The sequence below is a fragment of the Lygodium microphyllum genome, chromosome 2, assembly GCF_053477565.2.
Source record: "Lygodium microphyllum isolate KBCC chromosome 2, Lygodium_microphyllum_v1.1.10, whole genome shotgun sequence".
In the NCBI taxonomy this organism is placed as follows: Eukaryota; Viridiplantae; Streptophyta; class Polypodiopsida; order Schizaeales; family Lygodiaceae; genus Lygodium; species Lygodium microphyllum.
Window position 1 is genome coordinate 77,613,647 of NC_141136.1, and position 15,079 is coordinate 77,628,725.

The window sequence follows — 15,079 nt, forward strand, 5'->3', positions numbered from 1 at the left end:
CCAAGGATTTTGCACAGCGGGCTGGTTTGGATTACTTTGAGACTTTTGCTCCTACCGCTCGGATGTCTACCATTTGAGTTATTTTGGCTCTTGCAGCTCACCACCGTTGGCTTGTTTACCAGATGGACGTAGCCTTTCTGAATGGCGTCCTTGAGGAGGAGATCTATGTTTCACAACCTCCAGGTTTTCTTGTGCAGGGGAAGGAGGATCATGTCTACAGGTTGCGGAAGGCCCTTTATGGCCTGAAGCAGGCTCCTCGTGCTTGGTACCAGAGGATTGACTGCTTCTTTCTTTAGAGTGGTTTTCAGCGCTCCGATCATGACCCCAACCTCTACCTTAGGGTTGCGGGTGATCTTTGTGTTTTGCTTATCTTGTATGTAGATGATTTTATTATTACAGGGAGCGGCATTGAGCAGGTGGAGCACACTTGGTCTATTCTTCGGCAGGAGTTTGACATGACAGATCTAGGGATCCTTCACTTCTTTCTAGGTCTGGAGATCTATTAGTTGGCACAGGGCATCTTTATCTCGCGGCACAGGTACATCTCCAAGCTTCTTTCGAAGTTTGGTATGGCTGAGTGTCGGCCTATTTCATGCCCCATGGACCCTGAGTCCAAGATTTTGGCAATGGTGTTCCCCTTTCTGATGTCGCTCGTTACAAGTGCCTTATTGGCTAACTTATCTGGCTTATTCACACCCGGACGGATATCTCTTTTGCGGTGGCTTTGTTGTCTCCTTTCATGAAGACTCCTACACAGGATCACTGGAGGGCAGCCTTGCGTGTTCTTCGGTATTTGCCAGGGACTCGATCCTATGGGATCCTGTATAGAGACGGGACCACTCTTTTTGGTCGGAGTGATTCTGATTGGGCAGGTGATGTGGATTCAAGACGATCCACTACAGGTTATGCTTTCACCCTTGGATCCGGTGCTGTCTCTTGGAGCAGCAAGAAGCAGCCTACTGTGGCACTTTCTTCTACAGAGGCCGAGTATCGGGCCTTATGTTCGACCGCTATGGAGGCAGTTTGGCTCCGTCGCTTGATGGCGGAGATTGGCTTTTCCCAGACAGGACCTACGGAGCTGCGCGTGGACAACCAAAGTGCCCTTGCTCTAGCAAAGAACCTGGTGTTTCATGCTCGCACGAAGTACATTGAGGTTCAGTACCACTATGTTCGAGAGCGGATCGTGGATTCGGAGCTGGCGGTGGCCTACTGTCCCATGGCGGACAATGCGAATGATCTCTTCACGAAGCCTTTGTGTTATATTTATAAGGTAAATTAAGGGAAACATGCACGAGGCATGACCGTCCGGGGCCTTGGGCGCCCGAACGGGGTTTAGGGGAGCCTAGAATTAAAGAGAGTCCAAGAATAGTAGGACTCACCAAGATTTGATGGCTGGCAATCGGATCACGATGAGGGGGGCCAGCAATTAACTAGGCAAGGCTGGGAGGTGAAACAAATCTCGTGCCCTTTGAGTGTCGGACTGATTCCTCAAGAATTCTGCTTCATCTTTTGAGACGCCTTTCATTGGTATCAGAGCCGCCATCGCATCTTGTTGGAGCTGTCAGGTCTTCATCTTGCTAGTCATTCGTGAAGTTTTTTTTTTCTTCGTTGGCGACTACAAGCGCAAGGGCCAGACGATTCGACTGCCACGATACATCATCTGTCAGTCGTTTAAGGTCGCTGGCCGTCGTCCGTCACTCGTTGAAAGTCACCACACGAAGTTGTAAGCTGTGGTCGTGACACGTCACGAAAGTGTGACACGTAGCAGGGAGACGAAAAGCGTGAGGCGATTGTTGTAAGCAATTGTGACGAAAAGCGTGAGGCGACTGCTGTAAGCCGTGACGGAAAGCGTCAGATGGTACTTCAGGTTCTACACATCACACGACTGTCTTCCAGGCGCAGTTTTACAATAGGATCGTTTCTACCCGACTGAAGTTAGGACTTAAATCGCTACCAGCTGACTGAAGTCAGTCAAATCTGCTTTATACCTAGAAGATATACTGATGTTCCCGTGATTTTTCTGTTTCTGCCACAGAACTTCATTTCCAACATGACTGGTTTACTGCTTTAGTTCGGGAAGGCAAAAAATATTCCTTACTCTTCGGGTTTATTTATTTACAAAACCAGCAACAGTTGCCCTGCCATTATAACCAGGGAAGTACTTTACCTTGTATGCAAATTTTTTATCTTTGCTTTCCAATTCCAGTGTATTAATGGCAAAAAAAAAGAAAGAGGGAGTAATGGGAAGTTCTAGTTTTGGGGATCACCCTATGGTAGATCCCCATGAAACGGAGATGCAAGAAGAACAGTGGGAAGAATTCTTTGCTACACGAGAATAATTTGATGATCTTACTGCTCGTGTGCAGGCTCAGGGGGTTCAAATTGAATTTTTAACTCAAACACTCACTGAAATAAAATCTCAATCAACTTTATTGTTAGAAAGGGATAAAAATAAGGTAGAAACCTCGGATATCCCATCTTCATCGAAAGATTTAGATGTGACTATGCGAGATCCTAAGGAACCCCACTACAAGTTGAGGGATAATCCAGTTCTAAAAGATATGAAACCCCCTCAGTTTCACGGGGAGGAAAAAGATAGAAATAAAGATACAATCTTTAATTTTCTCCAAAAATGGGAAGATTTACATAAACTTAAAAATACTCCACCACACCTCCAAGCACTGGAGGCTAGTTTAACTTTGGGGCCCAAAGCGTATAAATGGTGGCGAACTTTAAAGGAGGCAAATAAAATACCTGAAACTTGGGCTCAATTTGAATCCGTCTTTTTGAAAGAATTCCTTCTTGAAAATGAAATGGAAAGAAATTGGGAAGATTGGGATTATGTTAGACAAAAGGGAAGACCCCTGCTGACATATTTGGAGGAATATCGTGAGATAATCCTCAAATTGGAAGGAATAGATGAATTTCAAAAGACAAGAGGATTCATTAGGGGATTAGATAAAGCCTGTAAAAAGGAAGTAAAAAGGAGTTCACCTAAGACGCTGGAAGAGGCAATTAAATTTGCATTAATCAATGAAGATAGTATGCGTCCAGGTACACTCACTAGTCTCACTGATACGGAGCCCAAGTCTAAGGAATTGGAAACCTCAAAATTTGTGGGCAAATTTAAAAGAAAAATGCCATTTTTAAAGGGTAAAAAACAACCTTTTGAAAAGAAACAATATGTAAGGCCAAAGTTAAGTCCAGACGACTTTGATAAGGCCAAAAAAGAAAAGTTGTGTTTTAATTGTCTATCCCCTAATTATGCTGCTTGGAATTGCCCTCAAAGGAAAAAGGGGGAAGACAAAGGAAAGGATAAAGGACAAGGGCAAGGGAAAAGAAAAATAAATCCATGTAGTACAGACCTTAGAATTAAAGGGGCATGAAAGGTATAAATCTTTAGAGGTCTTGCATATGGATGTACAACACAAGTGTTGTATGTCAACTTCTATGTGGCAGCCTACCTTTGGTCCACATGATTTAGTTGGAGTGCATGGATTGATAGCTGGAAAGAGGGTTAGAGTCATGATTGATGACTTTGCTACACATAATTTTATAAATTATGCACTTGTCAAAAAATTGCAACTTCCCCAACAAAAGAGTGGGCATCAATATGTTGTTCGTATGATGCAAGGTCAAGATAATAAAATATGGGATATAATGGTATCCAATTTGGAAATTGAGATTCAAGGATATAAAGATAAACTTGATTTCCAAATTATGAACATGGAAAGAGCTGATATTGCTTTAGGGAGGGAGTGGCTATGGGGATTGGAACCATCCTTAAAACGTAGTTACCATCATAATACACTGGAATTTGAAAGGGATGGTAAGACTTTTGTTATTCAAGGTGAACATGAAATATCTGATAATCCTTTGCTGTGTTCCACTGAGGTTCAGAAGCTGATAAAGAAGGAAGTTTGTGAGGTATATATGTTATGGTCTCTTCCTGTACAAACAACTTTTACTTTCTGTAATATAAAGCAATAATTTTCTTATGTTTGTGAGCTGAATGTAAATAATGAATTAAGTAGTCTGTTAGATGAATTTAAAGATATGTTTCCTTCTGATTTACCAAGCGGCCTTCCACCAGATAGGGGTGATATAAATCACCCAATTGACACAAATAAGGATACTCACCCTATTTTGAAACGCCGTTTCGGGGTACACTGCCTTCCTTTTTCAGCATCATCTCAGCTTTGATTGGTGGTTACAACCCTTGGGATCCATCTCTGGTGGATGTCACTCTCTGACTACTCCCTCAGCCTGCTCTCACGAGGGTCATCAATTAAACTTTGGTTACAAGTTTGCATATCAAGGATTTCCCACATGGTCATGAAGTGTTCTGTTTAGCTGCAGTCAGGACATATATTTCTGAGGCATTTGAACATTTGGGGAGGGCACTTGCTTTGGTTGTTAGCAGCTTCCTTGATGCAAAATTCTACAATGTTGGTGTATTTGTTCTCAAGATTGTTGGTGGGTTTTTGGGGGGCATGTCTTGGCAGGTTCCTTTTGGGAAGGCAGCATTTTTCCCGGGGCGGCTGGTGCACACAAATGAGTTTCTGGTATTCTTTCAAGTTACTTATTTGTAATAACATTATCAGGACCCAAGGCAACTTCATCTGGAATAACTTTATAAATTTCTGTGGGAAATTAACTAGAGATTCAGTAACTTTTCCTTTACTGTACAGGTTCTCTTGGGAGAGAGCTACTATGCTGAATGCTCTGCCAAACAGACATTGGAGATTCTGGACAGGCGTAGTAAATTTTTAAAGACACAGATTGCTGGTATTGATTCTCAAATTGAAGATCTGCAAGCAGAGTCACGCTTCTTCAGTGATACTCTTGCTGAGGCTGCTGTGAGTAGGAAGATTGATGCATTTTTTTCCTGCCTTGCTATTACCTTGGAAAGATAGTATCTGGTAGGTTCTGTGATGCTAAGGAGTGTGGATTGATGGGATTAAATGGAACATGTTCATAGTTGTATCACATGACTTGGTTTGCATTCAGAATTGGGAGGAGCTTCCATTTGGTTGGGATGGATGATTTGTATCACTTGTGTTTTATCTTTTTGTTTACAACTGTGTAGAGGTTCCATTTGGGACAGCACCACGACTTTGGCTTTGAACATAGAAAAGTTTAACAGCTCTGTCAAGATAAGAGGCTTGTATATAGAGGACATAGCTATGAGAACAGGTTTTTGATACACAGTTTTATCTGAAGTTTTATGGCTATTGTGCATATTGTACATATACATGCCTATCACTGCATTTTTTGGATGTATATCACTCTATCTTCTTCATTGATCCCTTGATGCCTTGCTGTATAACACGAATCTCAAACCATTACATTTTGGGCATTGCATATATCCTTGAGCTGAGCAGTTGCTGCTGTAACAGATTGCTAGCACCAGTATCTCCTTGTCCTTGAGCTCCACTTGTCTCACAAGCCCTGCACAAACTTTCCCTGCCCATCAGCTTCCTGTCCCCTCCCAGTAGCCTTCTATGCCTGCATCTCCCAAGCATACTCCCACTTCCTCCCAGCCAGTTCGTCCTCGCCTCTTGTTGATTCTATGATTAGAGGATCATGAACTGTTTAGCATTATTTGCTTGCCTTTTGCCCTAAACCCTGCAGCACCCTCACCTATAGTGTGTGCCCTCACCGCACTGCAACCCGCCCCCCCCCCCCCCCCCCCCCCCCAAAAAAAAAGGGATGCCTCCAAACTTCAACTCTAGGACAGTAGTAGGCATAGAGAGAACCCATAGCTTGGGAATTATCTTGTCCCAATCCTACCAAAAGACTCCAAGGAAAATCCCCACTTACACCCTGGCTAAAATGCCCCCACATGTCTACTCATCCTCTATTCCCATTTTCCATCCTATGTTGATTTTAATTTTATACACTTTAGGCCATTTCCATTTCCCTTCCCATATGATTACAAATCTCATTATAGGCTTAGGGTTTGGGAATTCCACTTTTGTCCTCCCAGTAGTTGTCCAAATCCATAAAGCTCTTGGAGACTCCAAGAATAAGCTAGATCGCTTGCACTTGATTTTTCTTCTTGAGGCATAGTGTTGTATTGTCTAGGTCAAATTCAGGCATGCTCATCTTTTGTCTCAAGTGCCTCATTGTTTTACATATTTTGTGGACGCAGATACATCTCGAGTGGCACGACATCCATCATTGACTATTTATATCACTAGTTGTATCACACACATTACTCAATCAGTAAGTTGTAAAGAAATACCCTAACATAGAAACACAAATAAAAGTGTACGACAAAACATAAACTCGATAGAACATAGTTAGGGTTAGGGTAACATAGAGACAATGAATAGAGTGAAGATCGTAAATAAATGAATTTGAATAATACCATGCTGATGCAACAAATACACTATGCAGTGAAGGAAGACTGCACCTCGAACTCTTGTGTCTCGGGCAGTGGTCATGAGCTAGAGAGTGTGTCGTACTCCTGATGGATCTTGAAACACAGCACCGCAGTCTCCAAGATGTTTGACAACAGCAAATGCAGCAAAGAATGATGCAGGATTAGTCCAAATACAGCCTTTTGCCTGACGTGGGTAGCAGGGTGGCAGCTGCAAATGCAAATACGGTCGTGGAAGATGGTTGCTTGGCTGTTTGGATAGCAAACGCAGTAGTGGATGATGTGGACTACATGGTGGAGGCTGGAAATGGGTGTTGGATGGATGTAGACAATGTCAGGCAGCCTTGGTTGAGATGTCCTCCACGAATGGGGTGTGGGTAGCGAAGCTAGAGCGCTTGAAACCGTAAAAAATGAGATTGGTTGAATGGGAGAATAGGTTGTCTATTTATAGATAGTTTGGGGCCTCCCAAATTAGGGTTTACATTGATGTGGGACATTGAAACACTCTTGAACCAATTTTGGTTTAAAAGAATGGTTAAAATTTCATTAATTTACTTGAGTTTTAGAGAAGTCTAATAAAATCTAATGGTAATTTAGCTCAACACTTTCTCTCAGGCTTAAAACCGAAACTAGAAAGAGACTGTAAACAAGTCTAAGCCCTGTTTCTTTTCTTTTCCCTACGGCATTCCATCCTAAAGTAGTGAGGGCATCAGGCAAGGGGTGCGTATTGGTTGCCCAATGACCTATCAAGACTATAAAGGTAATGGTTATCTTACTAAGGGAACCCAAGTGTTCAACCTAGAGAGGATAAAGCATTAGACAAAGGGTGCTCGTTGGCTGCTCATTGTGGCCTACTGAGTCTTGCAAAGGCGAATGGAAACACAAAGGACTATCTTTTTTTTTTTGCTTTGGTTTTTTCATAAGTCTTATCATGAGGGTTTCAAATACGTTTTTGGTCGATTGAGTAATGGTTCCCCAAGGGGAGAGAAAGAAACAGTCCTTCACAAAACAAACCAACCTATCTTAACCACTATTGGATGTCGATGAGATGAAGGAAGTAGGCTAAGGGTAAATGAAGCAGATATGATGGGTATGTGGAGGGGCAAAAAAGATGTGCGATAGCAAGCTAGACAAGCTAAGCAAGCAAGGGAGAGTGCTTCAGAGACTACCATGTGTAATGCCACAAATATGGTAGATCTAGAGTTCACCACTTTAAAGAAGGAAAAAGGATAAATGCACATGGATACATGTTTACAAGAGTAGAATGCCAATGCATTGGAGCTATGTAATAGAGTGCATGCTTATGCAAAATGTGATTCAGTAGTGCCACTTGGAAAATGCCCTCGCAAGGGAATTATTCACTTGCCCAAGCGCTCTTTTACAATCATGATCATCCTGATGACGCAGATGAAGATACAAAGTACAATATACATAATGTTTGAATCAAAAGCTGTAATCAATACCTTGTTACCAATGATAGAAGAAAGACGCCCCTCCAATTGGAAGAGAAAGTTGGAGGGAAGCACCCTCTCCTTGTCAATCTAAAGAAGTAGAGGAGGAAGCACCCAGGTTGATCCTGGGTAGTAAATATTGTAGCATCGGCTGATTGATCACCTTGGTCAATATGTCTACAAGATTATCCGATGAAGGCACAAACTCTAGGCATATGGTGCCTAGCTCAACTTGCTCACTGGTAAAATGGAAATGGACTCCAACATGCTGCGCTCGAGTTGTGATAATGGGTTTACCAGCTAGTGCAATTTGTTACAATAGAGGACGGTTTGTGCATTACATGGGAATTGAAGTACCTCTTGTAAGCTTCTTAGGTAGAGGGCCTCCGTGGTACCATCAAAGAGAGCCCAATACTCAATCTCGGCTGTGGGAGCCGCTATTGTCTCTTGCTTTTGATTGGTCCAAGAGATGGGAGTTGTGCCCAAGGTAAAGACGTAGTTGCCATGGGAATACAGAGTGTCAAGATCTCCTACCCAATTAGAATCTATGTACCCTGGTAAACATAAACCAGAACCATAAGTTAGGCCATAAGAATAGATACATCTCAAATATCTCAAAACATGAAGACATACAATCCAATGTGACATCCTAGGTGTAGTGAAATGTTGAGTGAGCAAACCAACTAAGCATGCTAAATTTGGCCTATTATGAATCAACCAAATCAATTTTCCTATTGTAGATCTTAGGTGTGCTTGTTGAAGGGCTGACCCAGGGTATCTGAGAGGTGTGGCCATAGGGTATTTTGATCTTGGCAATATCGTTCCACCAATTGAAGAGCATACCTTTGTTGTGACACAAAAGTACATCCTCTAGATTGAACTATCCATCCCTCCCAAAAAAAAAGATAACAAATTGAGGTCAGTCATCTCAAAAGCAGCACAAGGCTTAGCCTTAATTTCTACTATGGTAGCAGAATTTGAGCTAGTGATAAGTAAATCATGTACATACAACAAGATAGAGTTGACCCCCTTTGAAGTGATATACATGTATAAACTTGGGTCATAAGGGGTAGAATGGTATTTGTGAGTTCAAAGGAACTCATTCATCTTTTGGAACCTAGGTGGTTGTTCCTATAAACTTTTTTCTCCAAATAACTATTCAAAAAGATACTTGACGTCCATCTGATAGATTGGCCAACTGTTATGAGTGGCTAGCTCAACCAACACATGGAATGAGGTCAACTGCAAAGTAGGAGCAAAGGTCTCTTTATAGTCAATGCCTTGCTTCTATTGAAACCCTTGCACTAGAAGGCAAGCCTTGTGCTTGTCTAAAGTCCCATCAACCTTGAGCTTGGTCCTAAAAATCTACTTCGTCCCGATGACTTTCTTGTGACTTGGACTGTTCACAAAGGTCCAAGTCTCATTTCGGTCGACTCTCTAGCCTCTTTTCCATGGGCTCTCGCCATTGGGGGTGCTGAAGAGCTTGTCGCTAACTATCCATCTCAGAATGTGCTACATAATCAGGTGTAACAACGATGCAAAAGAAGCTTGAGATGCAAGCCAAACAGATCTTCTAGGGTCTTTTGAAGTGGAATCCAATGGAAGGATCTCCGAATTCTACATGGCTTGTTGGTACCAACAAGGTGTCAGGTCTTGCAAAGGGAGCATGGGAGCCGAAGAATTGCGGCAAGGCCAAGAGTGGAGACAAGATATCTTGGCCTCATTGTGGGCTGCACACATATGCTTAAGAATGTCCGATGCTGATTTAGAGGTCTTATGAGACCAAATGCGTGGAATAATTGCCTTTTTCATTGACAAGGCAATCAAAGAAAGTGCGTGTGTATCTTGCAAGTCCCATTTCCTCTGATCCTCTGTAGAAGGGGGGAGAGGGGTGGCAGCACCAGCACCAACAACTTGTCCTCGAGTGTTATGTTGAGGTGTTTGAGGTGCAATACCTTGTGGTCGCTGCAAATCACTTGTAACATAGTTCCACAAGTCCTTCCGCAACAAGAAGGTTGCGGATCATAAAACTCCACATCATGTAGCTCGTGCTATCAAGTTTTTCCTCGTGAGTGAGAACACCAATAATGTTGCTTTGATCATTATTCCCTTGACGTGCCATGTCATTAGTAATGGACAAAAATCTGCCACCAAATACTATAGTGCTGAAGTATGGTGTGTACTCATTAGGGTACCAAAAATCCCTATGGGATTAAGAAATAAGTATCAAATTGTTACACAAATCCAAAAATGTGCACAATGTCACTCAAATCAGTACTCAGCCAACAGATTACAGCAATGCACTACTGTACCGCACTTGCCTCGAAATGTGTGCCCAAAAGAAAACAATTTACAGCAATTTAATGCTGAGTCTCACCAAGTTTTACTGAAAATCCCCAATAGTTGTTGCCAAATCTAACTGTCACAGCAAATTAATGCTGCTATACCGCCTGTTTCTTGCCTTGGAATGAGTATTTGGCAAAAGCTTCAATTTCTGTGCAAAATTTCAAAGAAATTGAAGAAATTTATATCTTACAGTCCAAATTTCTGCTGAAATGTTGCCTCAAGACGCGTGCCAACAGTAACCAATAATTAGAATTTGCCTCATGATGCGCGCCAGAGCCAAAAAATTGAAAAGCCCAAATTACTTGTACCAATGTCAAAGAAATTGTGCGATGTGGGCAATTTTGGCGGAGATTCACACGCGGGAACCCAAATCAGGCAAAGGCCTTAACTTTCCTCGAAGAAATTTTGAGAAATTTTAGAAATTGGAAAAGTCAGCCAAAAATCCCCAAATTTCTTGGCGCAAAGTGTGAGAAATTGGAAATTTATTCAATATTAGATATGAGACAAGCAAGACATATGGGAAATTGTGGAAATTTTTGAAAACCCCCTAATTTGGAAAACTAGGGTTTTTTGTGTTTTTTCTCAGATTTGCAAAAAATGGCGGGCAGGGCGAATATTATAGACAAGGCTGAGAGAGGCTGTGTGTGTAGAGTTGTGTGTAAAACAGTGTAGGGGAGTGCGTGCAGACTGAAAACAGTAGCAACACTCCCTCCAAAACAACAACTCCTTTTCCTTTGCCAATTGAGTGGACTTTGTGTGGGTAGTACTAGCTGAGCGGTGGAGAGACAGAACCCATGTGCCTAGCTCTAATATCAAATGTTGGAAATGGAGGAAGAGAGAGAGACTCAAAAGATGCAAGTGCTAGAATGATAGAATGAAAGTACAACAGGTCTTAAGTAAGTTAGACCTATCCCTAACTCAACTATAGGTAATTTAATGCTACAAGCAGTGACACAACTTATTAATGTAGTTGCGTTCACACTACTAACCAACTAACTAAAACATTAGGCATTGCCCATAGAATTGGCAAATTCTAATACGGCATGCTTGCATTTCTTGCACCCCTCCCCTAACGAAAAAAAGAAAAGAAAAAATAAATCCTATCATGATTTTATTATGTCCATTCTTATGTCAGTTATCCTTTGTGGTTTTTGTTGCATAGTTATCTTTCTAAGATTAAGAGGACCTGGCCAGTTTGAAGTGCTTTTCTTTCAGTTTAACAGCTGTACTTTGCCAATTGAGTGGACTTTGTGTGGGTAGCACTAGCTGAGCGGTGGAGAGACAGAACCCATGTGCCTAGCTCTGATATCAAATGTTGGAAATGGAGGAAGAGAGAGAGACTCAAAAGATGCAAGTGCTGGAATGATAGAATGAAAGTACAACAGGTCTTAAGTAAGTTAGACCTATCCCTAACTCAACTATAGGTAATTTAATGCTACAAGCAGTGACACAACTTATTAATGTAGTTGCGTTCACACTACTAACCAACTAACTAAAACATTAGGCATTGCCCATAGAATTGGCAAATTCTAATACGGCATGCTTGCATTTCTTGCACCCCTCCCCCAACGGAAAAAAGAAAAGAAAAAATAAATCCTATCATGATTTTATTATGTCCATTCTTATGTCAGTTATCCTTTGTGGTTTTTGTTGCATAGTTATCTTTCTAAGATTAAGAGGACCTGGCCAGTTTGAAGTGCTTTTCTTTCAGTATAACAGCTGTATAGCTGTTGTGTAACGTCCAAAGCTCTTTGTATTAAATCAGCCATAGGAATTCAACGAGGGCTGCTAGGGTTTGGGGCTCAGTGTTAGTGTTTGACACTCTAGCTCCCTAGCATTCTGTTTGTTTCCTGACTTGCACTTGTATTCACATGTTTGTGCAGAACAGTTTGATCTATTGCCCTTTGACCATGTTAAAAGGTCAGTTTCAAGGTTCCATTGCTGTGACCAGAGTTTGAGAGATTTTCAGCCATTTGACCATGATTTACTTGTCAAGTGTGCAATGCATGGTGAGGTACCTTACCTTTCACCTGATAGATGGCATTGAATATATGGATTCTGTCCAAAGCCTGGGATGCAACTCACATGGCTGTCTTGGCAAATGCATCATCTTCTTTCTTTTCTACCCAGAAGCCTATGCTCAATTCTTCTGCAACCCAGGAACATCCACCTAGCTCTTCATGTTTCCTACCATTTATGGTTTGTCTTTCTCAGGATTCATGTGTATAGATGGCTGTCTCCTAAACCTAACTAGAAATCTTGGTGAAGGCTCATTAAGGTTCCACCATTGCAGATATAGTTGACAATGTGTGATTCAGTGAGTTTTATTTTGATGTACGACACGTCTCTCAACTTGTGAAAGAAATCGTTCTCTTAATTTGGGAATGCCTTTTGGCCTCTTGACAGGCTGGTGTGGTAGAGATCAGAGAGGATTATGCTTCGCCCTCAAACTTGTCTGAAGTCTCAGAAGCTGATTACAAGGAGCCTAAAGGCATTCAGTATTACTTATTTCTTGTGGTGGTTGTGCTCATTCCCCCTTTCTGCAACTATCTGTAAATTAACTCGAGTATTGAGTATTTCAGGAATCAGCAATCCAGTGGTGATGGGAACTATTGAAGAAGTTGTTGATGAGGACAGAGAACATCAACGTATCATGGCACGCCTTAGTGAACTTGAGGCTGCAGAAGCTGCTGCTGAGGGTGATGCCAGTGACGAAGATGCAAGTAACTCAAACAGGATCCCTGGTGATACGGATTGGTTGAATACAAGTCAAAAAACAATTCTTGCTGATGGAGAGTTGTCATCTCTTATAAAAGATGATAGCTTGGATGGTACAGGAAAAAATGAGAGTTCAAATGAGTGCCCAGTTATTCGAAGTCCATCTGACTTGGTGAAGGTGGGTAAAACATATAGCAGCTAATAAAATTTTAGGAGTCATTTTTACATGTTCAATGATAGTTACTGGGAAGATTTGTCCTAGGGCCTCCCTTTCTGTCGGGCTTTGGGCTTATTATTTCCCCATCAAACCAGGTAGAGATATCTCCAGGGAATGGTAAACTAACTGAGTCATTACATGTTCTGTTTTATCTTTTGGATTGCAGTTTGAGGAATGGAGAAGACACAATTTGGAAAAGGGTATACTTTCTCGGTTCACCCATCTTCTGTTAAGTCTTCCATGTCCCATGTATGTTTGAGCCTGTATGGTCTGCAATATCTTTAATGATAAGTTGAAATAAAACTGCGTCTGTGAGGAAAAAAAGGTTTGCAAAGTACAACAGCTGTTGTGAATGATTAGGGTCAAAGTAATCGCATTCTTCCTCTCCAGAGAGTGCCCGTCAAACATCAAAATTGGAGACATCACTGCTGCCTGAGAACCTAAAGAAAGAGGAATGGAAGGAAGCAACCAGAAAGCCAAGCGGCCCAGCTCCCAGTTTAGAAAAAGACGTACAGAAGCATTCTGACATCTCAACAGCAAAAAAGGTTATTATGTCCATGCTTTAGTTACATGCATATTGCTGATGCATCACTTAGTGCAGTTGATGAATAATCTAACCTATAGCGTGTGAGGAAATCTGCCTTATCCAAGCTCAGAAATGCTAATCCATTGACCTATATATATTACTGCCACTTTCCGCGTCCAGTTTGCCTAAATTTCTTTGGCTTGTTACAGCAGGCATTCACTGGTGCAGTTTTAGAGCGTACTGGACCAACTCTTCCTGCCAATAATTCTCAGGTTAGACCTAGGGGCAACTTAAAATGGCTTAGTGACTACTGTTGTAGAATCACCAAAACCAAGAGTCTCAAAAATCTGGCAAGCTCACTTGTTCTTGTCTAGATCAGAAAGTTTGCTATACTTCAAAAAAATTTCAAACATGATTTCAATGATTTTACTTGGATGCTACTACATGGCAGGGTTCAAAGCAAGCCCAAACTCGGCCTACATCAAGGTTTAAGATGAGGCATATGGAAAGGTGATCCAAGTCCATCACTTGACATAGATGCTCAATCTAAGCGCACGCTAGGAACACCCGTGATTGTCTCATTTAACATGTGGGTATATCTTGTAGAATACCTGGAATGAACCTCGTCCTGATTTTGTTTTTCCAAAGGTATGTATCTTCAATTATGAGAGCACACTGTGCTGAAGCCATATCTGGGCAAGTTACTTTTTTGCTTGCAAGTTTGGGAAATAAATAAGAGGTACATTACATGTATCTAATTTCCCTCAAGATATAATTATGTGAGCCTTCTTGAGTGGGCTTGCAAGCAGTACACGATACAAAGCCTAATGGAGACGATTTACTGTCTCTTAGGAAGAAAATGAGAGAGTGGGTAAATATTCTTGCAATGTGATTTTCTCCAGAAAGATGCATCACTTCCTGTGAAGGCTTGGATCTTTTGGCTGTTAATGGAGCCTACCATTTTGTGAGGTAAAATCCACGAGCTTCCAAGTTAAGGTATCATAGAATGGGATATTTTAATAACGTTTTCAAAATGTGTACATGTACTTCTACAAAGGGCTAGACACTGATGAAGGTAGAATCTACATTCTAAAACCATACTAATATTTTCACATTTTAAGGATCCAAAAGAAATTGATGTCACCACGATTCGAACATACAGTTTATAAAGAGCAGTGTTATATATATTTCGAGAAACCCATAAGGAAGATATGTTCATTCGGCACTTCTAAAATGTAGCCTGAACTGATTTCTCCTCGTCTATGAAAGTACTTGTGTTCCTTAAGCTATATTAGGTCATGATGTACTTAAAGTGACAGCCATATCAGAGAGGCTTCCTCAATATTTTTGCATTGTGAGAACTATCCTATAATATAATGTCATGAGTATGCTAACAATATATCCATATTGGCCAATGTTTTTTTACATTATCCTAT

The 15,079-nt window shown here is 41.4% G+C and overlaps 1 protein-coding gene across 5 annotated transcripts in view; it reads left to right on the plus strand.

Moving 5' to 3' along the window:
- LOC148039916 (Prefoldin chaperone subunit family protein) overlaps nt 1–14,808 on the plus strand; it is a 30,620-nt gene extending 15,812 nt beyond the window's left edge. Inside the window, exons 4-11 of one of the 5 annotated variants that reach the window (XM_087695167.1) lie at nt 4,506–4,565; nt 4,692–4,859; nt 12,589–12,673; nt 12,765–13,078; nt 13,284–13,317; nt 13,508–13,662; nt 13,853–13,915; nt 14,095–14,808. In XM_087695167.1, the coding sequence (XP_087551293.1) occupies nt 4,506–4,565; nt 4,692–4,859; nt 12,589–12,673; nt 12,765–13,078; nt 13,284–13,317; nt 13,508–13,662; nt 13,853–13,915; nt 14,095–14,157 (942 nt within the window). In that variant the 3' untranslated portion in view covers nt 14,158–14,808. Of the gene's footprint in view, nt 1–4,505; nt 4,566–4,691; nt 4,860–12,588; nt 12,674–12,764; nt 13,079–13,283; nt 13,367–13,477; nt 13,663–13,852; nt 13,916–14,094 lie in introns of those variants that run through there. The other 4 variants (XM_087695173.1, XR_015693488.1, XR_015693487.1 and 1 more) reach the window with 4 other exon arrangements.
- Nucleotides 14,809–15,079: the final 271 nt, after the last annotated feature.